This window comes from Channa argus, chromosome 20 (assembly GCF_033026475.1).
Source record: "Channa argus isolate prfri chromosome 20, Channa argus male v1.0, whole genome shotgun sequence".
NCBI classification, from domain to species: domain Eukaryota; kingdom Metazoa; phylum Chordata; class Actinopteri; order Anabantiformes; family Channidae; genus Channa; species Channa argus.
In genome coordinates this window covers 4,750,953-4,777,882 of record NC_090216.1, presented here as the reverse complement: position 1 = coordinate 4,777,882, position 26,930 = coordinate 4,750,953, and the positions used below count along the sequence as shown (strand labels likewise).

The 26,930-nt window shown below is 42.1% G+C and overlaps 1 protein-coding gene across 1 annotated transcript; it reads left to right on the top strand.

The window, feature by feature from the left end:
• On the top strand, nucleotides 1–26,644 carry LOC137106170 (heparan sulfate glucosamine 3-O-sulfotransferase 3A1-like). Its single transcript, XM_067489257.1, has 2 exons — nucleotides 1–842; nucleotides 25,955–26,644. The coding sequence occupies exons 1-2, from the start codon at nucleotides 274–276 to the stop codon at nucleotides 26,574–26,576; spliced, it is 1,191 nt and encodes a 396-aa protein (XP_067345358.1). The 5' UTR covers nucleotides 1–273; the 3' UTR covers nucleotides 26,577–26,644.
• The last annotated feature ends 286 nt before the right edge of the window (nucleotides 26,645–26,930 follow it).

Genomic DNA, 26,930 nt, shown 5'->3' with positions numbered 1-26,930 from the left:
ATAGGGTTTGTGGTGGCATTCTGCACGAAGCAAGAGAAGAACGGGGTTTTACGCGTGCGTAAAAGCGCACGCACGCCTATTATTTTGGCCGTTTAAGGCAGTGTGGGCTCTTTCTCACCTGTGCGCATTGGGCGCGTTACATGGAGGTTACAAGCGTGTTATCTGCAACCCACTGTGGATGAAGACTCAGTCCTCGTTTCTTCATGGAAAGAAGACTTAATAATGTGCGCCTAGCATGGCTGTGGCTCCTGCACCCACCTCCCAGGCACCGGTATGGCTTTTAGCCGCATCACTAAACTGGACCCCCCATGCCGAGGCATCTTTAGGAAAGCGGCGGTCATGCTGTGCACCCTCCTCACCTCTCTCTTCCTCTTGCACTGCCTCACCGACCGCTGCAGCACCACCTCGCCCTCACCGGTCAAAGCCTCCTCTGAGCGTGCGGCTGTTGCGCTTTTCGGGGACGCGAGGTCGCTGAGGACCAAGAGACTGATGTACGAATGGAGCCAAACGCTGGAGTTGACGGGGTACGGAGGGGACGACAGACGCTCTTCGCGGCTCCTCGAGGATAAGAGGAGGCAGGTCGTGGAGCTGCCGGAGGAGCCTCTCGTCTTGCCTTCTCCGGATGTAGTTGCTTCCAGGAAAGTGTCGCCGAGATTTGCAGGTAAACTGAGTCCACTAGGGGAGGGGAGCAAGAAGCTGCCCCAGGCGCTCATCATCGGGGTGAAGAAAGGAGGGACCCGGGCTTTGCTGGAGTTTCTGCGCGTTCATCCAGACATCAGAGCTGTGGGAGCGGAGCCGCACTTCTTCGACCGCGACTTTGGAAACGGTCTGGAGTGGTACAGGTGAATATGTAACAAATGAATGAGGAGGGACCATTGATTCAAATTAAACTCAGTCCCATTAAAGAGTTTGCACACAGTTATGAATACTACCACAATAATGCATTGTTTAAAAAAAACAAAAACAAACACACACACACACACACACACACACACACATATATATATATAAATATATATAACCAGCAACATCCCTGATAACAGCTCAGACGTCGTTGTTTAATCTCTCAGCTTTTTATAGAAGTAGCCAAATTGCTCCTGGAAGACGCACAGTTGACAACCTGTTGGTTTATGATGAAGCATTAGTCCTGCTTTCATCAGATGGTGTCATGATGCTCATTTCTTTGCACAGTTGAGGGTTTACTGCCTTAAAGCCATAGTGGAATAAGCAGAGGTGACAAGTCACTAAAGGTACATTTACTCAAGTATGAGGTACTTGTTCTTTGCTGTAGTCATTTTATAATTAAATGTAGTTTTTATTTACTAAATTTGATAATTCAATGATAAATAATGAGCGTATTATTATGGATTAACCACCTGTCAGTGCCTAGCTCCATCTTTACCGCCTGCTGTTTTTGTTTCCACACCAAGTCTAGGACAAATGTGTCCTTGTTTTTTTATTAATTAGTGTACTAATACTGTTTGCCATACTTTATATTTCAGAGTCTGCAGTTTAGAGCAAAACTTTGTACATGAATTGAATGGAACAAGGCCCGAACATGTTACAAAGTTTTGCTGACACCTTATTTATTAGGCACCAAAATCTGGAAATTTCTTTGTGGAATACTGTACATTTGTATGTCACGTAAGTTTTAGTGCGTGTGCTTATTAATTCAACTTGAGTAAAGAATTTATAGTGGTATTTCAACATGGCGGATTGCTTTTTTAAGTGCGAGTACTTTTACTTGAGTATTGGGTTTTTGTCCCTCTGCCATAACTGGAAATAAGACACTGATAGAAAATTAAGTAACATTTTAAACATGTTGCAGTTCACATGCTCTATGTAGAAGCATTAATGCATTAAAGCGTTCATGCTTGTTATACTTCAAAGTTTCTGCACAGTTATCTCATATTTAAAATCTTTAATTATTTCACCTTTAAAAGCTTTAACCTTTACTTGTTCACTTAATGAAAAATTGCAAAAGTTTTAGTAGATTTATTGCATTTCCTAGTCCCATTTGATCCACTAAGCCCTGATCAGAATTGTACTTGCTGTTTCAGATTATTGTTAATTATTAAGACAGTTTTTCTGATGCAAAACATTGCTGCTTCTTCTGATCTAAATAGAAAGCAAAAACCAAACTTTATGCATTTATTGGCAAGTATGAAGAACGTTTAAGAAATTAAGAAACAAGTAACGCCGGTCGTTTAATGACAGCATTTTTGGTGTTTAGAATTTTTAGTTTTTACTGAAACTACATCTACAAATCTACTACAAATTTTTTTTTTCCTGTATAAAGTTTGCAGTCTTGTCAAACAAAGGTTCAGCGACACTTTCTGTTTGAATTTGCTTTTACAGAATGGGTTTCAGTCTGGCTTGACGAAAGTGAACCTTTGCAGTATCTTTGCTCTCACATAAACACACCGTTGCCCTCCTTCGGCGTCTCCATCTCCGAGCAGTGCGCTGCGTTTTCCCTCACTCCAGTCGAATTTGTGATGGATTTCATCTGTCACTACGAGTGTGTGTGACTGAGTGTTGTGTGTTCACATTTCCACAGGCCTGTGGGGAATAATGGCTCTCTCTCCCTCTCAGTGGCTCTCTGTCTAATGGGGCATTGCCGACATCGCGGCTCTGTTATTAAGAAGGATTAGGGCCATAATGAAAGGTTACCTGAGTGTCTGAGGAGGTATAATTCACCTTTTGATTGAGTTAACACTACACACAGAACCCACTAAAAGCCTGGAGACAAAACTTTTACTCTCACTCACCGACAACCCTTCCTACTCACCATCCCCCCACCTCCCCACCCCTTCCTCTCTCAAACACTCTGGCTCACTCCATCTCCCACTCACACACCTCCCTCTTTGTGCCTCTCTGAGAGTGAACATTCTCTTTTCACCATCATTCTTTCACACCCCTCTGTTTACCTCTTCATCCATTGTGAGGCTTTATATCCATGAGGGTCCCATCTATCCTGAGGAGTTGCCAAGATTCCCTGGAATTTGGATCGTGCCTCCAAGGACAGACATTATAATGGTAGTTCCCCTTAACGCTGCCCATGTAAAACAGGAGGACCTTTGGATTGAAAGAGAAAAGAGGAATAAATGTTATAACAGTTCATCTTGTCAGCTTCTTCCACTTCATAGCTTTTGATTGATTCACAATGATCTAAAGTCGTTGGCTAGAGGTCACGTAGACGGGTTCCTCAAAAGTGCTTGTTAGAACCAGGAAATGAGTCTGATTGCAAAACAAAAATTGTGACGGCCACTTTGTTACAGCAGTGAACGTTTAAAAGTCTTCTGACGGGTTTAAATGCATCACGGCTCGGGAGTAAATGTCTAAATCCAGTAGTATGAAGGAGCTTCACATATGTTCAGTACATGCTGAACATTTACAGTGCTCATACAAAACAAGGCCGATTTCTGGGACGAGCCAACGTGCCAAATTATTTCACGTTCATTCATTAGAAATAGTAAATTCTTTGAGGCTTCTATCTCAGGACACTGTTTATTTTCAAGAAAGATATATGTCCTCGGCACGATTCCCTCGTCTCTGTCCCTATGGGAACGCATGGAACACATTTTAACACCTCTAAGCTCATAATGTGACATGGCAACATCTCCTGCCTCCTCCTCAGGCTTTCCTAGAATTATACTCGTATGACTTGTTAAGGGAAATTCCATCAACTGCCCCCAAAAAACTCAGTCACACACCCAGATCCTATGTGTGACGCAGAAGTCTGTAATTTATAGAGAAGAAGAAACGCTTCAGCTTTGACAGCACAGCTGTGGAGGCATGAAACACTGGTAGCTTTAAACGTTATGGAAACTTCATGTAAAATTCTGTCTCCCCATCTGCCTTCATTTAGACTCTGGTAACAGCTTCATATATGTATTTATTTATTTATTTGTTTAAAATTTCAGACACTCTTCTGCTGTTTCCAGTCAGTATATTGAGCATGTTGACCTTCACTGAGCTAAAGAAAATATATTCAAGTAGTTAAACCCAAAACATATTTTTACCCAGTCAGTCAGTCAGTGTTACATTTGTCAGCGATGTATTAACACACAACCAGTTTGGCTTTTATTGTGGAAATGGACACTTGGAGTGGGAGGAGGTCAAGGAGGTCAAGGACCACCACCATGAACTAAAGGTGTGTAGGTCCACGCTGCGTATAGTCAAAAATATGTTTTGGGACCACTTATGCTTTTTGAGTGTTCAATGTCTGCACGTCATTACGATTGGGATTTACCAGATCCCTTAATGGGTTAGTTATCCTTCATGTAATCGTGTCTGACCAGCTCCACTGCACGCACATCTTCTTATTCATCAAAACACACACAGCCATGTTCAGTGCAGGAGTACACATTGTTCCACGTTTATGCACATAGAAATACATAAACTCAAGTTTCACAAACAAACATATATGCTGTAGTTAGTCTTACAAAATGAGTTTTGTCTGAACATATTCACATCATTTTCTCCTGAATGTTTGAAACTGTGAAAAAGTAAATGAAAAGAGTATGTTCAATGCAAAGCTGCCCATATTTAAAAGCAGGCTGGTAATGAAAAAAATGTTTTAATCATAAAAGTAGTTACTCAGTGGGAACTCTTGTCAGAATCCGGCAGTGTTGTGTTACCTGATCCCTATTTCCGTCCGTGCTGTACGCTGTACATGTGTGTTTACACAAAGCAAATTTAAAAAATGTGTTTCTGTGTTATTATATTAATTATTTTTCAAATATATTTCAAAGTCCAGATTTAAATATGTGGGATAATATTACTGTAAATTTTCCATCTGTGTTTATATTTTCATTAGTCATTAGCATTTTTGGATTTTCCAGTTGAGTTTGTTTGACATACGTCCTTAAAAAAAGAAAAGAGGGAACAAAAAGTTAAAGGAAACAAAGTCACTTTTGTCAGCTGCGTTTCCCAGCATTTAAGAAGAGGCCAAGTTCGATGTCGGCTGTGTTTGGAGTAGGTGCCAGTTCATTAAATGGCTGTTAGATGCGTTTAAACTCTGGACTTATCTGCCTGACTGCTCATCATTCTCAATGTGGACAGGTTTGGAGGAAGACCTGTGGAAAGCGTGATACTGCACCGATTGTGAGAGGTTTGCTGTTAATAGCACCGACATTACTGAATCTCATCAGGTGTGTGCAAATAGTCGTAGTTGTAAAGCAGCTGGTACGTTTTCAGTGCGTTAACAAATTCAGCACATATGTCATTTTATTGAAAACAAACAACAGGCATGTGCGTGTACACGGCCCTTAAACATAACCTGGTCAGGAAAACAGGAAAGAGTGATTGGGCTGAAAATCCTTTGGTCTTCACCACACGCTCCCTTTGCACCAATCCATGCACCGATCTGTATTTATACAGCCATCTTAGCCAAAAGCATGAAGGACATCCTGGATGTGTTTTTCCTCGTCATTCTGTTTGTGCAAATGTATCACCACGGCCTCTTTTTGGAGGGAATGGAGCTATTTGTTTTAGTTTCTCTCCATGGAACAGGCAAGATTTTAAAAACAGATTTAACCCATTTCCCCTAATTGATCCTGTTTGATTTATCCTGTTTTGACATTACGTTGGAACAGAATGAAATTCTGTTGGTGAAAAACTCCCTAGAAATGGCTTTGGATGGTAATTATTTAATGTAGCCAGGCTTATTTCTGAAGGGAGACGTTTTTGTGTGTTTAGACTAGGAGGAGATCCACAGTAGACTCTAGATTCAAGTTTAAATTAATTTACCTGCCCCAAAATCCAAGTACTGAAGCTCAGTGCACAAACATTTCATATATTGATAGATAAATAATATACCTAGTGACAGTGTTTTAATCAAGTGTTCGGAGAATTCAGTATTAAGTTACTCAGTGTTGCAGGAACACGACTACATGTGCTAACATAGTGGCAGGTGGAGTTGAGAGCACTGGCGGAGGTGGAGGGGTCACGGTTGGGGGTTTAGAGGGCACACACACGCAGTGGATGTAACGTGATCTCCAGACCTCCTGAGCATGAGCTCTGAGCTGCCTTTGGATTGTGAAAGTGATTATCGGTGGGTATAATTGTAAAACTGGGGCGCTCACCTCCTGCTCAAAGCATGCAACCCAGCAATGATAGTGGTCCCCGCTGCTTGCCAACTCCTTGACCTCTGCCACCCCACCCAACGTCTTTGCATGCCCCGACCCTTGAGGCACCTAGGGTGCAGAAGAGAAAGACTGAAGAGAGGGGACTATCCAAAGAAGTGCCTGTCAGCAGCTGCCTTCTGGCATCCTGGGAATCTGCCCCCACCCCCACCCCCCAATGAGTGGGTGAGGACAGGCAGCAGGTGCAGGGCGCTCTGCAGACACCACCTGGATCCCCACCAGATGCCTACACCTGATGCATTCACCTGACAGTCCTAAAATAAGAGCTTGTTTGTTGTCCACTTGCAACCTAGCAAGATGATGGGAGTGCTGTGGTGACTTTGGTGCAAATATTTCAGGTGTCAGAGATCGGGAACTGCTGGAGCTTTGATGAACATGTGCAGAAAGGGGAGTGTGATTGATCACAGGCATGAGGGTCACCAGGGGGGCTGCCATACAATTTGCCACCCTTAAGAGTTCACGATGCCAACAGATGGTACTGTAATATTAAGATCGGGTTACATTGTTTCTAGGATTCCGTTGTTTATTCACTTTTGGTTTTCTGTGTACACTAGTCAACGACCTGTTTGACCCCATCGTATCTCAAACCCATTCAGCTCAGCAGCTGTTGGTCCTTTTATGAGGCATTCGCCCATACGTTATGAAGCTTTTATTCTGGGATTCATATTTCAAAAGGAGCACGTGAGGTCACATTTTTATTGTCCTTGACTGTACAAAAATACCCAACTCTGTAAAACAATGCACCGTAATGATTTCTATCGTAATATTGTTTCTGAACTTGAGACATTTGACCTTTTCAACACATCAGCTTCACGTCGTTCCATTTTCAGGCGATATACGTGAAGAGCTTTACTACTTGAGTCCAGTGGTTGTTCTAGCAATGCCCGTGAATGTCAGTGATGTTTATTTTCCCTGAACTCCATGGAAACCTGCCAGATAATGTTTTCTAACATCACAGCAGCTTTGCCTTCAGGCGCTTTACAAGCAGTGTGACTGAAATGAAAAAAGAATCATGTTTGCAATTTTCTTCCTGTACTGTATTTCTGTCCCTCTGTGTTTCATTTTTTTATTCTTCTTGGCAGACGAAGGTTGATGGAAGTTAAGTGTTATCCGTCCACAAACAAAGACAGACTGTAACCCCTATCATTTGGCACCGGAGAGACCAGGGGCTTTAGACTAGTCTGTTGCAGCTCTCTTTATACCAAACAAACCGCAAAACAACCTCCAGAATTCATGCATATAAAGTCTTTCAGAGGATTTGCCAGAGTGCTTTAGGATTTCAGAAACGTGCAGCCAAACCCATGTTATTTGGGCACAGAAGGGCTTGGTAAATGATGCATGGATGGAGCATGTACATGTAACAGCCCTCAGTGGTGCAGATTGGCAGGGTAAACCAACGCCTCAGAGTGATGGATCTGTCTTTCCCATCTCACAGGCAACAGCTTTATCACTGTATAGGGAGCCCTCTGTATTTTCCACAAGAGAGAAAAAGACAGAGACAGACAGAGCGAAAGGGAGAACCAGAGCGATGGAAAGCCTGGGAACCAATGAACGGAAGGAAAGCCTCTTCTCACAGGGTCCTACATTTTCCGTTCCAACTATAGTGTTTTTTTAATACTTTCACAACACATTCATTTTTTTCTGCAAGACCCCGTCTTCCAAGTTAAAAAACGATTAAGTATTTACTATTAAAGGAAGGTGGTTCATCTTTCCAAGCCTTTAAACCCACTCACTCAGCAGGAAAGTCTATCACTCGTCTCTGCCTCTGTGCTTTAAGGCATGGACTCTGACACTCTTGCCATGTGTGCTATCTGCAGCTGCCTGTGTGGTGATAGGATGGCACCAAACGTGCTTTTTCTCTTGCTCCATCGGGGCAAGGCCAGTGCCAGTCGCCTTGGCAGAGTCCACCCCGCAGACATGGGCAGAGGCTACGCCAGACGGCCCCTCAGGCGCGTCCTCCGTCTCCATTCACAGTACTGTAGCTAAGCTCAAGGTGCACTTGTGTGCGTGTGTGTATAGATTGGCATTTTTTTGGCATGGCCGACAAAGAGGCCAACACATTATTTCCTTCAGATGTGATATTCAGGCTTTCAGCACCTTTATATCCACTGTATTCTGTATATCCCGGCTAGATGATGAACAAAGAGTCGCATGGTGGCGATGAGTGAAATAAAACATGCTGAAGATTAGGGTTTGGCAGTTCTATAGACCATGACCAGAAATCCTGCACAATTTTTTAAAATAGCTAATAATGGAGGTGGTGAATGGAGAGAGAATGACAGAGTGGCATTTAATCTGCTTTGAGAGCTCTTTTATTCAAACAGAAGCAGCGCAGATCTGTTGCATGTGCGGTTTTGAAAAGCTACCTGGTTCCTCAAGTAGAAACCCAGCTGTTCAAACAAATGCTTTACATAAAGTCTATTGTATTTCCAGTGTGAAAGGTTACATAGCTCAAAAGAGTCATTGACTCTGCCAAACAGCAGGATTTCCCTTTAGAAATCATCAACTAAAATGTATCACAAATACCCCACAGCCTCTTTTTCTGATTCATAAAGTCAAACAAAAGTAGTTAATGTGCCAGCTGCGCTATTTCTGATTTTTATCATTTGGAGAAAATAATGGTGTACAGCATTTGCTAACTACCCCCCAAATGCCAGGATGCTTGATTAAAGGGAGGAATGTGTTAGAAAATGAGTTTGCCACACCGGGCCCGTTTATTGAAAAATGGGGCGCAACGGCCCAGCCTGCATCTTTTTTTACATAAAGATGGAAGAGGGTGATAAAGGGCCTGCATAGCGCAGAGGCCATGATTGATATGCCCACAGAGGACGGCAGAGACGCAACCCAGTAATTGAATTAATCTTAACCTGAACACCAGTAATTGCTACTGTAACTAGATCTGACTGTACATTAGACAAGAGGGAGATTGCTGTCAAAGGAACATGTCCAGCTAATAGAAGGGACTTTCTTCTCCTCTCTCCTAAAGATGAGGATTTGCATGTTAATGAGAAGAGCAGGAAACAGATTTCCTCATTCGGAGACTGAGGGAAGTGAACTATGGAAGAGAAATTACAGATGCAAAATCTGAGAGAAGCTTTTCATTGTTGTTCACGACACACATTCCTGCTCTAAAGTTGTGTAATCAAGGGGAGGTTCATTGGGAGGAACAGTCATAGTTTGAGAAATACACCACTGTCGAGAATAAGATGACAAGCGCTTTTATATCTGTTTTTTTAAAATATGCAGAATCTGTCTAACAGCACCTGTAGAATCTGTAAAAAGGACAATTTAAGGAGTTAATTTTGGTCAAACAAATGAGATGTAATGTGTTAGTTGTAATTTCAAAATCCTCAGCTTCACTAAATCCAGGTGTGGTCCTTCAGTAGATGTCTTTGTTTTTCTGTTCTTTTGTGTTTCTTTTAGTTTTTATTTTTTTGCACCCATTGACATTCATAACAAATGCTTCTGGATTGTCAGAAATCCTTTGAACGCACCCTGAGAAATATCGATCCTATTGTTTCCTGTAAAAGCTCAGCAGTGGTTTGAAGGTGTCGACCCACAGAGACAGGAAGATGAGACCGTTTTATGTGCTGGCTTTACGCATCCAATGGAAACTGGACACCTTGCGAAAAGCTGATAAATCAACTTTACAGCAAAATCTATGTTTTTAACCCTCTTGTGTCTCATTGTTGTGCCACACTAATCAGCTCCCGTCCCGTTCCCCTACTGAACAGCATTAGTTCCTGTCACTCGAGTTCGAGCTGGATCAACAAGCTCCAAATCCAGTGTAAAAATGCATTCTGTTATATCAATATGTTTCATTTCTGCATTATTGCAGAAATCCTTTTTATTTACACAGCTGGCTTCTTCTGGGTCATCCCTGACCCTTAGTCACTTTGGACTAAGGGTGTAACAACACTGTGAAGCCTGTGGGACTTGACATGAACCCGAGTCATTTCAACCGTCAAACACCTGATGGGGACTGGACTGATTATATAATTATGTTGTTAGGGCGATTGTTTATTCTGACATCTTTGCCTCAGCTGCTCATTTGGAGCCATCCACCAGTAAGGACAGATGTACAACATATAGCATTCCACGTCTTCTCTAACAAGATGGCTGCGTGTGCTTTATCCTCTGCAGCTCCGACCGCCGCCCCCTCGAACATGCACTCATCAATTATTAATCCAGCCAATTAGCAGGGCTGCATTATTCACCAGGAAGCTGTGATCACATCCATTAACAGCGCTGCCTTGCCTCATTGTGACTCTCCCATGTGACGTGCACAGCCCACAGACGCCTTCCCAGTGTGTATTTGACCTCCGAATTTCTGGCATATTCATGTAATTATTGTTAAAAACCATATTATTAAAAACCATACTGTTTTTTCGCTAAATTACTGTGGCTCTGTTACCATGGTAAACAACAACTGAAATTAAATGTACACAATAATATAAATAAACAATAATGGAGAAAATAGATGACTTTATTAAGGCCTGTGGTTGTGCAAGTAAAACTAACATGTAACCTTTATTCAGCAGTCTTTTATATTACACAACTACATCAATACCAGCACAAATGCTGATGCTGATTCACAACTCTCCCATTGCCTCCATCTTTAGCTCTGAGGAGGAAGTAATGTTATTGTTGTCCTCCCACTGTGAACTGTGATGTCCTCCCACTGATCAGCAGAGCGCTGATCCTGAGGGCTCGTCACTGGGATTTACGAGCCTTAAATCGTTGAACAGAATCACTTCCTGTTTTTTACCGGATATATGGGCGGAGAGCTGAGCATTTGATAAAAAGTGATTCGTTTTCATTTGCCTATTTGCTTAATTGATGTCCCCTAGGCCTCCCTCAACGCCATAATATCATTATACAAACAATTTAGAGAAGTTTGATTATTGCAAATGAGAGTTCAGGGCCCCCAGTGCTTCCCATGTTGTTCTTACACATTCAGAGTCATGCTTTTTTTCACATGGACTCACATAATAACTACCGTCTGTCACAGCACACAGTAGCGAGACAACTTTAAGCACTACTTTGATTAGCCTACATACGTTTGTTTTAATCAGACTACATGGAATTGGGCCAATATCTGTCCTTTTTAAAAAAAAAAAAAATCTCTGTCTTCAACCAGATTCTCTCTATGGTCATTTAGATGCAACGGTATTGATTTTGTTGTTTAGAATTCACCCCAAGCATTGATTTACGGCCCTTGTGAGACAACTGTGCGTAATTAGGCTCATATTGTCACTATCGTCATTGAACATTCTGTGCTGTGTTTGTCCCACCAAATGTTATATGTATGAATGCTAATGGAGAAGCACACACACACACTCACACACACACGCACTGAAATATGCATTCACATGCAAGAGCACACACATGCATACACAGACTCACTGGCTGTTGTGGGCAGGCCTGGTTCTGACATACCATTTATTACATCATATTATTTTCCACTCAGCCCAGCAGCAGCAGCAGCAGAGAATATTCTCTTTCACCGCCCTATTTTTGCTCTTACGTTTCTTCTCTCTTGCTCGTATCCAACTGGCTTTTACACAAGGTCGGTTCTGGCAAGACGTAAATCCAGCAGTAGGGATTTCCCCCCTCGCCCACAAAGCTTTTACGTCTGGCAGTCGAGTGCCAGTGCGCGTCTCTAGCTCTCCCTGATGAACCCTTGGATGCACATTATAGCAAAAATGGCCCCTTGAAAAGAGCTCTTGAGTCTTTAGGTGAATGCACAAACGCACCCATGTACAGCCATACACAAGAAGACATCGTAAACATATGTTTGTCCTCACTGCATATATTATCATGCACACATACACAGGAGCAGACACTCATAATACTGTATTAAATCCAAACTGTAGCTGTTTGCAATGGATTTTCCTTTTGCATCTCCACCATTTATTCTGTAGCTTTACTAAAGCATTACAGCTCCGTAATGTAAATGCAAATGTGATAAAAAGTGGTTCATAATAGCCTCCATTCAGGTCATAAATTTAAAGGACATTAATATTTATTCCGTTTTTGTTTGCGTCTTTTCTCCACGAGTGTGCTCCCTTGAATGATCATGCACACCCGGCCCCTCCCCATCATTGTCTTTACACTCACTTTATTTATTTTCTAATTGCGATTTTGATGGGCCGTATTTATTCCTGCCACAGCCTCTCTCTCTCTGCATGTGCGGCACATCCGTCATTCAAGCCTGGCAGAGTTTGACTCAATAACAGTGCAAATATCCAGCCATTATCTCTGGGCGGCATACTCCCTCAATGTTAATGTGTTTTAGGACGATTACATCAATGTGAAATATTAAAAAAATAACCCTGTGATTGATAGCGCGAATCATCAAGGCTGTGCCCCCTCCCAAGCACCTAATTTACCATCTCTGTGGAAACGCATGCAATCACCTGCTCACATGAGATCTGGTGGTGGCGACGGTGTAGTAATCAGACAGGGCCCTAGTGAGAATTATATTTGTTATTGGGCAGATGCGGTAGAAAACAGCCGCACGGGCCAGACAGAAATATGCCTCAGACCTGCGTGTGAAAGAATGAAGTGCAGATAACTGTAAATCTCTAGCTGCTGTGTAGCAGTGTAGAATCATCTCAGTCAGTCTTCTAACCGTTTGAGCACAGACGGTAAAGTTCATCTGGATGCTGTCAACAACAACAATATCAATATTTCTGGTCACACACGATATTTCTGAAAATTATAGTTAAAAAAATATTTTTCTAATTATGTCAAGGTTATTGCTTCTCTGGACACAGTCCCAGCTGTTGCTTTCAGTTGATTAAAATTGAAAACAATAATAATAATAATAATAATTAGTTCTGTTTTTGGTTTTGTTTCCACACTCACTCACTTCCAGGAGTTAGAGGACAGCACCTGCTTCAGGACGGAGAAAAACGTAACCTCCACCACACTTTGGCCTCAGCTCAACAATGAGGTTTGCCACGTAATTCCGTTCTATTTCTAAAACGACCCATCTTTGCTCACAGAGAGCTGACAGGCTAAAACATTAGCACGCCGTCAACAGCTCCTCAGACGGCGGCGCACTTCTCCGTATCTCATTATATCATCGTGCACGCTTGATGCAGCTTCCAGATGGGGTTACAACTGCAGTCAGAGAAGGAAGAAGATGTGTTTTACTGTGGCCAGTCTAGCTCAGCCACAATGGGGCCTCATGGTTTCACACTGGGGGTCTGTTGAATTCTGGGTCACAGCCCAGCCCCAGGCAACTGCTGGCTCCTCCTAAGCCAGTTTGTGTGTGTGTGTGTTTTTTCCTAGTGACATTTCCCAGTGGGTAATTTTTCACCTTTTCTTTCAGCGCCAACCTGTTCTCAATCCTGCCCCACCTCACTGGCACTGCTTACAATCATTGTGAGCTTGTGCAACTGGTGCTGATAGCAAAGCGACCACACACACACACTCACACACACTCACACACACCCACACAACACAGCATCACCTGTTCCTTATGCACAACAGTGCTGCCTCAACAAAAATGAGCTGCACAGAGTTCCATTTTCTCTGGGCTATTCATTTAATGGATAATGCAAGGGACGCAAAATGGAAATCACGCATTCGACCATGTCTTTAACCCCGACTCCTCCCCGTCTGCCTTCCCGAACTGCATTCATTCTCCTACCCAGTGAGCATAAATCATTTTGGTAACTTGTTATTACCGAGCTCATTATTTATTCTCCAGGATATTTAAGGGGAAGGAGAAAAAAAAATTAGAAAATCATCAAATGAGTCAGTAAGGCAGCAATCTTCATCTGCCCGTCTGTGTCACTCTGGCACTACAATCTACAAAAACTCTGAGAAATTGAGCCAATTTGTAATGAGTTCATGTCAAAAGAAGTGAGTAGAGGGAGCATTAGTACATGCTAATCTCTGGCCCTCTTCGCTATCTGTGTTGGCAGGATGGCACACAGGGTGCAAGCTCATCGGTGTGGTGTCGCTGGGGCTTGGCACAAATATGAGTAAGGTGGTGCAATGGTGCCAGGTGCTTTGCATTATGAGCTTGAGCGTAGAAGGCTGGAGGGAGGAAGGAGGAGGTAGGAAATGAACGCTTGAGCACAGTGGAATCACTTATACATTCCCAGATAGTGGAGTGTGCTTGATGCTCCACTCAGATGCACTCTCCTCTCTCAGCACCTCACATTGTGTGTGTCTCCCTTCCCTTGTTTTCCTCCCTGGTGTTTAATCTAAACGGAATCTTGAGCGTGCAGTATGTGCTGCATATGCGCGGCACTGTTTTGCTTGCTTGTTCACTTTTTGTCCAGTTAGGTAAGCATAGACTCCGTGTGCTCCTCAAACAGTTTAAACTTAACTGTCAAATAATGGGGCTTTCGTTATGCTGCAGCTGTTGGATTTCATATGGAAATGATTTGGAGTGACGGTTTTACTGCTGCCTATAGGTCCTGAGACTGTAAGAAAGTTTAGACTCTAATGCAATTCAGCGCAATGGCAGCTGAAACTGATGCTGAGCTACTCAACACTGTCTGAGCGTTCTGACTTCACAGCGAGATGATCTGCCAGCCCGGCCCGTCTGCTCCAGCTCGGCTGGCTAAAATACTACCTACCTAATTTTGGCTCCTTTATATGTTTGCAATTGAACAGAACAATGACTCCTTTTCAGAAGTTGTTCTATTTTAGAAAATCCCAGGTGGGTTACAGTCAGAGCTCTTAGAAGTATGCCAACAAGACTCTCAACCTGTCAAGTTCTCACTTTAATTGTGTGTGTGTGTGTGTGGTACAGTGCAGTGCAGTGTGATTTGGAAAGCAGCTATGACACTGTGTTAATATCAGTACATCAGTGCGCATCAGTGAGATGGGTACCTGTGCTGTAGGTATGAGATGGAAATACTCTGGAAGATTAAAGCGGGGATTTGGGTTTGGGGGACGCACATGACATCATTGCCACAAGCTTTTGATCTTGTGTGATTAAAGTGATTCCACAATCAGGGACTAATTTATAATGTACTGTAGCAGCAATTACGCACACGCACACACACACACACACACACACACACACCACACCCAGCTTCTCCTTAGGCTTTCTTCCTTAACCCTTTATTTCCTCTCTCCCCTGAAGCTCAAGCTGTTTTCTGCAAAACAACCACATTGTTCAAAACTAAATATTGTACATTTTTCAAGTGAATCCCACTTATATTTTCCTGTAGTCACAGACACTCAATAGGGCCACAAATGTTGTGTACAGTTTATAAAAAACTATTATTTTGAAGCTGGTTGCCGCAGACAGGTTAGCAGTGTCAGATAGTAATAAAATAAAATGAATTAGCGCATTCGAATGACTGAATTATGTGATATATGGGATTGTCTCAGGAATGTTTGCACCCTTGGCTTTACTGTAAGCTCAGCACAGTGGAACCTCCTTAAATACTTTGCTGCATAGGTAACCAAGACACTAACTGACTCATTCTGTACAGGAGCTCCCCACTGGATGTTAGTTGACTGCTCAGGTCAAGCACAAGCCATAACAATTCTCATGTCCTATGTCTCTTAATGTGTAATGGGGAACAGATGCAGACAAAAACTGTTCAGGATTAAAAGTGTTGAAGAAAACTCCATTGTTGTTCACATGAACGAATTATGAGAAAAACAGTCAGAGGGCTTGTTTGGAACTTTTTTTGTGGTCATTTTATATTTGATTTTGGACATTTTGCGTCTATTTTTTTGTCATTTTGTTTGACAGGTTTTAATTTCTTAAGATAACGCAAATGCTCGGTTTTGCACTATTCTTACTGCATTATTTTCTTGGTAGTGGTCAGATACATTTTGTAGCTTTTGGCCAAACCTTTAAACGTGTGTTTAATGACTAAATTGCGTATGTGGTGTCTTCTGGAGTCCACTCACGTTTCCTCGTCCTGATAACTATAATGAAACCATCATCTCTGGTTTGACAAGACTGTGTTTAATAAGCTGCGTTTTGAAATATTTATTAGATCACAGAGGACGGGCTGAGGAATAAGGCAGAGCAGAGAACATCTGTAAACAGCAGCATGATCTCATGCTGCGTTTTCTTGATGGAAGATTCAAAGGGAGAGAGAGTGGAGTATAGTAGCACCACTCTCAACATTTGGAGAGTTTTCACACATCATTAGTATGTTTGCGAGTGAAGCCAGTGTTGCCACACTGAGCTGGAGAGATGCTCAGAAATGCTGGTGCCAGTGTGTCTTTCAGTGTGCAAGGAGAGAAGAGATTGACTTTTTGCCAGCCCATCGTTTTAACAGCTTTTTCGTAGATGGGTCTGAAACTGGGCTCTGGTTATCAGACTACAGCCTTTATATTTTTAAATCACAAGCTTATGTGTCTTTTTCTGAACTCTAGTATTGGAGCTGCTTCTTCTCTGAACAACAAGAAACGCAGCAGTGCCATAATACATATCTGTGTAGTTCCTTTACAGTGTATGTGGCTTATTCAGCAGACTGAAATGTTTATATTGAATGTTTTAGCAGCTTGAAAATCACCATGGTAATGGTCCCAAAGACAAAAGAGCTAGCCTTTTGTCACGGGTAATTATCGCAGAGCAGTCTCGTCAAAGCCTGCCATTTGGCTCTCAACAAATTCACATTTAATTGTGCTCTCATGCATTTGAAACGGTATTAAAATCAGACTTAAATGTAGAATCTAAATACCGATTTCCAACTGAGTCAAGTGGTTTTCTATGATTCTTTTCCCTTATGATTATTTCAATACCAGAAGCTTGGTAGGACAGATAAGAAGGGATGTAGAAGGACCCCTTGAAATGTCTTAATGACGCCACATTTGCTGTGTAAATGAAGATTCAAGAGACACGATACCTTGAAAATTAGCTTGTGTATTAAGCCCAGGTTTAAGTGTCTTATCTCCCACGAGCTTTTGAGACACTGAAAACTGACTTAGCAGAAAGAAAAAGAGCAGCGAGCTGTTGCTAAAGCTGATCCCACTTAAGTGTCGTCTCCACATTTTCTCCAGCTCCAGCAAACTCTGGGCAAGTGGGTCAGAGAAATCTGAAAAAGTCACATGTGCACAGTGTCTGAGCATCACTTCAGACACATTCAGCTCCTGTGACGATGTACGTACAATAAAGGCTATAACTTAGCTTAACCTTAAATAAAGTGCACCAAAGTAGAATTCTGAACAGATGAAATTTTAGTTGATAAGGAAGAAATGTTATGGGCTGGTAGAGCTCAGCTTTGGTCCTAAATAGAGCAGCACTGAGGTAGAATAAGCAGAATGTGAAGTTGACACACACCGTTCTGTTTGCATGTTTACAAGAGTGCCATTTCATTTCTCCGCCTCTCTCCATCTCCTTCAAATCATCATGATTTGAAGAACTTTTTAGCCAAACTAGGTAGTCAGAGGATGAAGCCTTATCCTGTTTAGGCCTAGCCCAGCTGTTATTGGTATTCAGGCTGCCTGTCTATATCAGGGCCAACACAGAGAGACATACAGAGTCAGACAACCATTCACATTCACATTCACCACTATTTAGAGTTAGGGCTATTTAGAGTCATGTGTGTCTTTGGAGTGTGGGAGTACCCGGAGGAAACCCACGCAAGCACAGGGAGAACGTGCAAGCTTCACACAGCGATGCGAACCCAGAGCCTTTTAGCTTTGAGAAAGCGGCGCTAGCCAAGGTACTTGTTATGTACTTGTAATTAGTTTGGCTTTGATAACAACGTTCTCACTAAAGTCATCTGTGAAATCTGTGACATCAGTACAGCACAGTCACACACTGCAGGAAACCTGAGCAGATGATACAGTTTGGATAATTCTACTATTTAACGAAAACCTATGTGATTTTTCTGACCCCTTGTGTTTCTTGTCCTTTAAAAATAAAAGGGGGAGAAAAAATTCTGTCATCGTATAAAACACCATTTATTTCTATTTTTGCTTTCTGTTTCTCTCCATCTCCGTCCATCATCTCTCCTGCCCATCCTTACCTCACCCTCCACTCCTCCGTGCTGATATACAGCCTGGATCTGGAAGTGAGCAGCCTCGACAAGCTGATCTAAAACTAAAAAGGCTTCAGATGCTTTGACTGCATTCTGCATCTTTTTTCTGCCCTCGGTCAGTCCTCTACCACAGATAGACAGGGTGAATAATTCACTAGCACGTTGCCATAAAGATAAAGCTTATTTTTTTTCCTGTTACGCAATAAACCGGGGACTTATACTCAGCACCAAAGGGGGAAAAAAAAAAAGTTTTCTGTTAAAACCACTGCTGATAAATTTATAAGAGCACACTGCGAAGCTAACTCTATAAATGTTTTACTAAATTGCATAGCAGTTGTTCTATGGGAAGGAAAAACGGGGGGCACTCAGTTCTCTGTGGTAATCTGAGTGTCCAGCAGCAGCAGGATTTATTTATATAATATTTTATGAAAAAAGGTGTTTTTACTACAGCATGATATAATATTATTCTTGTACTCCATTCATAATGAAGTTCACCAAGTAACAAATCAATTAGGTCTGTTTATTTTTTCTTTCCAGGCGTTATTTATGAGGTCTCTAATATTCCAGCGTATAGAAAAAAACCTGAAAATTTCCAAATGTAGCCAGGCTTTCAACTGAGATAAATTGCAGCGGCAACAGGCCAAAGCTGGTTTTCAGACCTCGAGTTGTTTCCTGTGGACTGTAGTTTGGGGGAAGTAAGGTTGGCCGAGCAACGTCCAAAATCTGGGAAGTTGCCCCTTAAGGCTGGAAATGTGTGTTTGGATATTTGGACCAGCTGTCACGGTGTTGACGCTGATCTGTGATGCTCTGGTAAACTTTCCTATCTCTCCCCTCCCCCTAATTAGCGGCATCTCGCCTCACCTGCTCCTCTCTGCCCCATCGTCTTCCTGTTCTCCCGTGTAGCTCTGCCCTGTACTCCTATCTCCTGCCTGAGTGACTGCTTCTGAGTTTTTTTGCCTGCCTGTTCCGCTGTCCTCACAATCCTGCAGGAAAGTCTCCTCAACACATCAGTGTCAGCAGGAAGTGACTTTTGTTTTGGACTGGTCTCTGGTTTATGTCTGGATTTTGTGGCACGTGGATGTTTTCACTCCCTCAGTTGTTACTTTGAGTTTTTACTTTGTGGACCTGCCTCCACAAATGTCCTCCCACTACCCCTGTCCTCCCTCATTTCCTTACTCTAAGATCCCTATCGTTTTTAGTAGTTCTTCTCTATGTGCCTTATTTACGTCTCACCTGTCTTCTCCTCCCAACTCCTCAGAGGTGTTTTTACCTCCTGTCGCCCCCTCTATGCATCACTACGCATCATTATCAATAAACTTTGTTTTCTGGGTCCTTTCCTAAAAGTGCTGACACCAGCAACTGCCCTGACAAACATTAAAGACAAATGCAAATAGACAACACAACTTGGGCAGACTTCAGTTTTCTTGGCTGCTTGTCTCCATTTTGATTAACTTTCCTTTATCGTTGTCTTTTCATCTATAGCAGCCACAGGGCAGAACAGCAGACACTGTCAGTTATTGTCTGTTTTTTTTTCAATATCAGTCTCAAGTCTCTGATGCGGAGGCATAGTTTTAAACAACTGTTCCGTTTTCACTCGAGTTTCCTGCTTTCCTCCCACCACCACAAGCTTTCTGTTACGTACTATAAAAGCTGACATTTTCAAAGTATTCTATCCACGTTGACATTGTTATCTTACATGTCCCCAGTGTGCTGCAGGATTTCTTTCCTTTCCCACTTACTCTTTATCAAAACCTTGTCATTTCCCTGAGGAAAACAGTAGACCTTGTCCGCCCATGCTGTTTTCCAAGAATAGATGACTTTCTTATCTAGTAATTGTACGTCTCTCAAAATTGCTTCCTACCCCCTACAGTTCCCATGTACCATTTCAATTTCACTCTTTATTTCCAGAGAGCCCACCCTGGACATTTCCGTAAAATTGGCGGACAGTTTGCTTTTGCCTCATTAATGAGAGAACAAGGCTCTGTATCCTTAACGAAGCATGACTCCAGCAATCTTCATCTCCACTGATTTGAAAATATGGAAACAAAACCTAAAAAGATGAGTTTGCATCAGAACTAATTCATTTCTTTTTCGTAATCGGACCAGTTAAACACAAATGCATGTCTGTTTAAGCGAGATTAAGCAATGATTGGGTTCAGTTTGATGTTTTCCTTTACATATAGGCACCAAAGGGAAGCTGAGGGAATGCAACCTTTCAATTCACTCAAAGGCAACATGTGATTTCAGCGATTGACACACCATCAACCTGGGGGCAGGAGCAGAGCTTTTAACAGCAAACATTTTGCCATGTAACGGCAGGAAACGCACAGGTGTAACATAAAAATAAAAAAAAAACCCATTTAGATGAGTGAGGTCAGTATGGTGCATCCTCGCTCACTGTCATGGCAACAAGGAGCTAGTCAGCTGAGCCAATGGCTTCACACTTTTCTGCACGGTTAAGGTTGGATAAAATATAGTTATGGGCCCTGATTTGGTGTCCAAAATAACAGAAAACAAAGACTCAATTCTGCTATGGAAGCTGTGTGATTCACACCATGGTTATACTGTGTAGCCATGGTGGACGAGTACCTAACTAAGAAGGAGGTGGTGGTGGGGGGATTTAGAGCTGTAAAGTGCAGGAAAAGGTGACACAGTGCACGATTATTATAAATCCAGAGGAGGAAAAAAAGTGTTAGGTGGGCTGATCCTGGAGGACTGAGGCTATCGAGGTCACAAAGTGAACGATTATCCTGATCAGTACTGCCTGCTGCTGGAGAGCTCACACCTGTAATCCCTGTCTTAGAAATAGACAGACCCCTCAGCATCCAGCCTGATGTGATGATGCTGCCCTACATCAAAAGTGAATTCGATTTTTATAGCTAGCATGTGATTGTGTGACTCTGAAGATCGACTGTTTCTGTGGGAATCCCGGAGCGACATCCCACCTCATTTGTGTGCTGTCGCATGTGCGGAAATGGTGCCGGTGATTAAACTGGGTAAAGAGCTGTGTTGTTGCACAAGGTTGAGAGAGCAGTAGCACTCAGAGCTCAGAGGAGTTGGCTTTCCTCTCACGGCACAGCAGCCATTACTCCTCCCCCACCTCCTCTCTCCCTGACCTCCACTAGCATTTACTGACCTGGAAAATATCTGGTGAGTCCAAGCCACGGAGAGCGGCGCTGGCCCCTTGCGTTTCCTGCAAACAGCAGAAATATTGAGCCAATTACAAGATTATTATCTGGTGGTAGTGGCAGGGGAGCGCTGTGGGAGTGTATTTATGCCTGCTAGGCCTCCCTGTTGGAAAAGGAAAAATGAATCAAAGGCTTGTGGGGGAGAGGTGGACAGCACTCATGCCCACTTGCCTCTGTCTTTACAACTCCCGCCAATTGAGACACTGGCTGGGATCCAGGGCCTTTTCTAAGAGGTCCAGGATAACTGCAGGAAACAGCCTATTCGGAGCTGATCGCTTGTTAGTTTCTTACTCCTCCCTAATTCATATGTCATGCTGTCATAATATGTGTGCACCTAATTTAGGGTAAATAAGATCTTATGGTGCATTCATACTTTTTTGGCAAAAGTATGAATGCACGGAAATGACTGTATAAGCGGGCAAAGCTCAGTGGATTTGCAACAAGGAACCAAAACGATGATGCGTCAGAACCTTTTATTCTGAAGTGGTTACTTTATAAATGGGTCTACAAAGGAGGCATTGAAGGAATTACTGCACATTACTGTATATATTGGATTTAGATTTTAGTAGGGAATCGAGCCGTGAATGAGTTCTAGCTATTTCCACGTTGTTAGTTCCATATGAGAGGAATGACGTACAGTTACAAAGTTTTACGTTATGTCATGTAAACAAATTGTTTGTTCATTCGGCTTCAAACGTCATAGTCATCATAAATATGTTTTCTTGTTTCTCCCATGTGCTGTGTGTTTTTTCTTTCAGAGGGGATTCGCTGCCTGTGTTTCACACATTAGCTAGCTTAGGGAGTCGTATTTTAACAGAAAGGTGAAGACATCAAAGCACAACGTGGAACTGCAATAAATCTCAAGCACTTGGATGCTTTGTCATCTCTTACATCACCTACCCTGCCAATAAAGTTTCATTAGAAAGCACTCCAAAGGAAAGAAGTGCACCGGCGTAGTTCACGTGCTATAAAAGCAAGCCTGCTTTGCTCCTTTGCCCGACTAAAACTTTAAAGTCCGGTTAGGTCCTTTGCTTGGTACACTGGTTGTTGGTTATCTAAAGAAAAACAAGAAGAAAACGACAAAAACATTCACTGGTTCAAAACCACTTTTTGAATAATGACACTTGATCCAAATGAGATCCACAGAAAATTACACCTAAACTAAAATGAGTTGAACCCCAATAAACCTAAACAGACAAAGAATAACCAACATGTCAACACTCGCGTACATAAGTAACTCAAAAGCAGAACACAGTTGCGAAGGGTAAAAGAATTTAGAATTTCAAGCTTTCACAGAACAAATGTAGGATTCAACCTGTAAGAGCTATTTACTATTTGAAATTAATTTGGATTTTACTTTGCTATCTAATTTTGTTATCAATTGTTACAGTGAGACACCTGGTTATCTGATGGTAGGTGCAGAGGGTGAGTGGGTCGATATATATCTTTTGTTGACCGCTTTCTTAATGTGTTGTGATCTGAATCAATTCTACTTATCACTTTAATTGTTATCATCTGCTTCATTTATGTTACTAAATTGATCTTATATATTAACAACTTGAGTTCGATCTCACTGGATCTCGTTTTTGTTCAGCGCGTCAGACAAACCCATCATCAGCTTCTTTTGGTCTGTGTTATTTGAAGTCACTACAGAACCGGTATCTCTTTCAGATGACTGCACCCCCACAGATTCATCCGAAACCTTTTTCCCGATAAGCGCTTTATGACTCACATACTTGGAAATCCAGACATGGGCCTGTTCACGTTTCACATCATACCACATACCTCGCTGACCCTGAAGACCCCCACCCCCCACCAGCCCGAGAACCCTCGCACCACCACACCACTCGCTGTGAGTGCATCAACCGCAAAACAAAATGGACGCACGACATCAAAAATGGATGCTTCCTTTAGTACAGACTCATTATTTTTTCATAACACAACAATGTTCTCTTTTGCATCACAAATTGTGGCAATGTAAGGGCAGTTTTAGAAGTCTAGTGGTTCCCAAATCAGCACGATGCCAATAAAGGAAAAAGGACCTGCATGTCTGTGTCTGGGATCCCCCATCTATCAATAATTGGTCTCCATGTTCTTTGTTATAGACTTGTAGGCTTAGCAGTTGCATTCCCTTGATGGCACCGGGGTTTTTTCTTTTTTAAAAGTACTACTATACAGCCTTACTCTGGATTCATGGGGTGATGGAGCAGAGCTAATGCGAGAAGAAAGGAAGCTTGTCCACGTTCGACTTTACACAACTGTAGGAGAGGTTGCGGATACTGAGAGGACTCTGGAGGTCAGGTGACGGTCAAGACATCAGTGAACCCGTGTTGCCGTTCTTGCTCTTATCGACCGCTTCCTGCATGTCCCCCCTTTGTGCCGACCTTCCTCACAGTGAAAAGCCACTCAGGATACTCAGCCTCATAGAGTGGATGTGTTTTGACACTGGCCTGAAGGTACTGACTTATGGCTTTTAGGTTAGTTTCACATCAACCAGCAGCTGTTTTAAAAGCCTCAAACCAAAGCTATGATATGATATGGTTTTAGTTTTACTGTTGAAATTCCAACAGATGTTTTGGAGTGAGGCTGAGCTTATTTACTCAAATTCAAATTTAAATTGAGAGGTTTGGTCAATCAATCGTATGAGGAAAACCAGCTCTGCTATTTTAAAAATGACATCGCTGCACATCTAAATGGCAAAAAAAAAGCAATTTTTTGAAGAGAATAATTGCAACCAAATTGTGTTGTTTTCTATTTATATTCTATTTTGATAATGAACGTGTTGATAATTTATTTATCTGACAAGTCCGATGTTCAGAGGACAGTTGCATTGTTTTTTTGTTTTTCAAAAAAAAACTTTGTCATACTTTCACACCACAAGTACACATATAAACGACATGTTGATACAATTGCTTGCAATGCAAGGACAGAAAAAAAAATAAAGATAATAAAAAACAGACAGTGCACATGCTTTAAATAGCTTAATAAAAATGTCCCAAATATTGTACATTTGCTAATCACTAAAAAGACATAATAATAATTAGTAAAAATAAGTATACAGATATGTTACTACACTACACAAAAAGAAATCAATACCCTAACATTTTAAATAACACTATACAAAAACAAATAGTGACAACTGTATGAGCAGGGGATGAGCCCCATTATTGCCCCTTCAATACTTTTATCGCAGTTATAGCATAACCCTTAAAATCAATGCAGCAAATGCATCAAATCATGACACTGCTTCAAAGAGTCTCATACCCTTTCACATCAGCCTGTGACACGTTTGTTTGGCCTTCTCTGATTGGTTGGAAGGGCAAGCCGCACTCAGACCTTTAATGGTGAATATATCCGCACTGCTCTCTGTCTCTGTCTTCAGCGTACAGCAATTTATACTTTTATTAAATTTGGACAACTTATTGGAGGAAACATAAAGTAGCTATAAAATGAAATCTATCTGTCTTTAATAAATAGTGTGTGTGTGTGTGTGTGTGTGTCTCTGTGTGTGAAACATACCCTTCATCTAATTCATTGTGTGCGATTGTTAGCTGCCTCTATGTGATGGCATCAGAATAAACTGCTTGCTGGTCGGCACAGGCTGCACTTTGATGGTGCTTCTCTTCTATGTGATCATATAAACACCAAACTGAATTGTGTAGTCTTTTTTTTTTTCTTCTTTTTTTTGAAAACTTCTCTGTAGTTCTGTCACGGGTGGCAAACTGCATCTATCCTGGGAGCAGCTTGGGCCACTTTGTCAGCGCCAGTCCTGGCTTTAAGCAGCACCAGCCAAGCAGATGAATAATTGACGCCTGCATTCTGTACTTTGGTGAATTTTAAAGCTGTATTCTGCAGAGGTTCTAAATGGCAAGAGGAGGACACGTTAATCATTCATGGGCTACTTTTACTCGCTTAAAGTCACTGTCCTGAAGCTAGGCAGAAGGAAATTACAGAAAGAGGAGATGGGGTGGCATGGCCCAATGGATTAGTTTCCCATCTCTTTATAAGATTTGAGGCAAACAAGACGCTTGTGTGGATTTTATTTTTTTAATTTCAATTTTTATTTTAGTATAATTTCATCATTTCTTATTCAAGTTTTCAAAATCCAGTAGAGGGTAAATTGCAGTTTTTAAAGGAAGTAAAGTAATCAGTTCAGCTAAAGTATCAATATTTTACACCCACCTCTACTGCAGTATGGACACAGGGAATGGCGTTCTTATTTTCTTCCTGCCATATGAGAGTCAAGAACTCCCCCTTTCAATTGAACCCAGGGGATTGCCCCTCTTGATTTCATAAGCCTTCAGGCCACATTAAGGCAGCATCTGCATACTATCAGCAAAAGAATGTCTTCACACCCAGAGAGATGTGTCTGAGCGTAGTACACTGCACCCAAACTGACAAACCAGCATGCAGTCACACCTGATAGAGATCAAATAAATAAATCAGTGCAAACAAACCGTTTCCAGTGTTATTCTTGATTGATTGGATTGAAAGTGTTTGATGACTTAACCTGAGTTCATCCAGTTGTAATGTTTGTCTTAATAACGGTGGTTGTAGAAACTGACAGTTGCTCAGTCAGAGGTGCAAGTCAAACAAATATCTCACTTCCTCCATTTTCCTGTTTTTACTACTTTTCTTTCAGGGACCTGATGCCCAAGACTCTGGAGGGCCAGATCACCATGGAGAAAACCCCAAGCTACTTTGTGACCCGAGAGGCTCCGGCCAGGATTTCTGCCATGTCCCGGGACACCAAGCTAATCGTGGTAGTGAGGGACCCCGTCACCAGGGCTATCTCAGACTACACACAGACCCTGTCTAAGAAGCCTGACATTCCCTCTTTCGAGAGCCTCACGTTTAAAAACAGGACTACAGGGCTCATTGACACCTCGTGGAGCGCCATACAGATCGGCATCTACGCCAAGCACCTGGATAACTGGCTGCAGTACTTCCCCATGGACCAGATCCTGTTTGTGAGCGGCGAGCGTCTGATCAGCGACCCCGCCGGAGAGCTGGGCCGCGTGCAGGACTTCTTAGGGCTCAAGAGGATCATCACAGACAAACACTTTTACTTCAATCAGACCAAGGGGTTCCCGTGCCTCAAGAAGGCCGAGGGCAGCAGCAAGCCTCACTGCCTGGGTAAAACCAAAGGGAGGACCCACCCGAACATTGACCCAGAGGTGGTGCAGAGGCTACGGGACTTTTACAGGCCGTTCAACATGAAGTTCTACCAGATGACAGGACAGTTTTTTGCCTGGGATGACTAAATGTGTTTTCTTTTGTGATGCTAAGGATGAAGGCAATACAATAGGTTTTTAGGGGCACTATGGGGTGGGGGCTAAACTGTAAGAAGTAATATTTAAAGAAAAAAGAAAACATTTTAAGTTTCTTATGTTTCTTACAAGTTATATATATATATATATATATATATATATATATATATATATATATATATATATATATATATATATATATATATTCTTCATTATGCCTTCTCCAATTAAAACTGGACTAATGTTTAATTTGTTTGTTAATTTAACCTTTTTCTTAAAATATTATGATATGATTTTCCCGACCGGTGTCCCTATTATTGCTGCAATATGGCCTCAGCACTACCTTTG

What these genes read in the sequence shown, in the direction of transcription:
- LOC137106170 (XM_067489257.1), top strand. Translation starts at nt 274, where the DNA reads ATGGCTTTTAGCCGCATCACTAAACTGGACCCCCCATGCCGAGGCATC. An exon ending in AACGGTCTGGAGTGGTACAG is followed by an intron (nt 843 to 25,954) that starts GTGAATATGTAA and finishes CTTTTCTTTCAG; the next exon opens with GGACCTGATGCCCAAGACTC.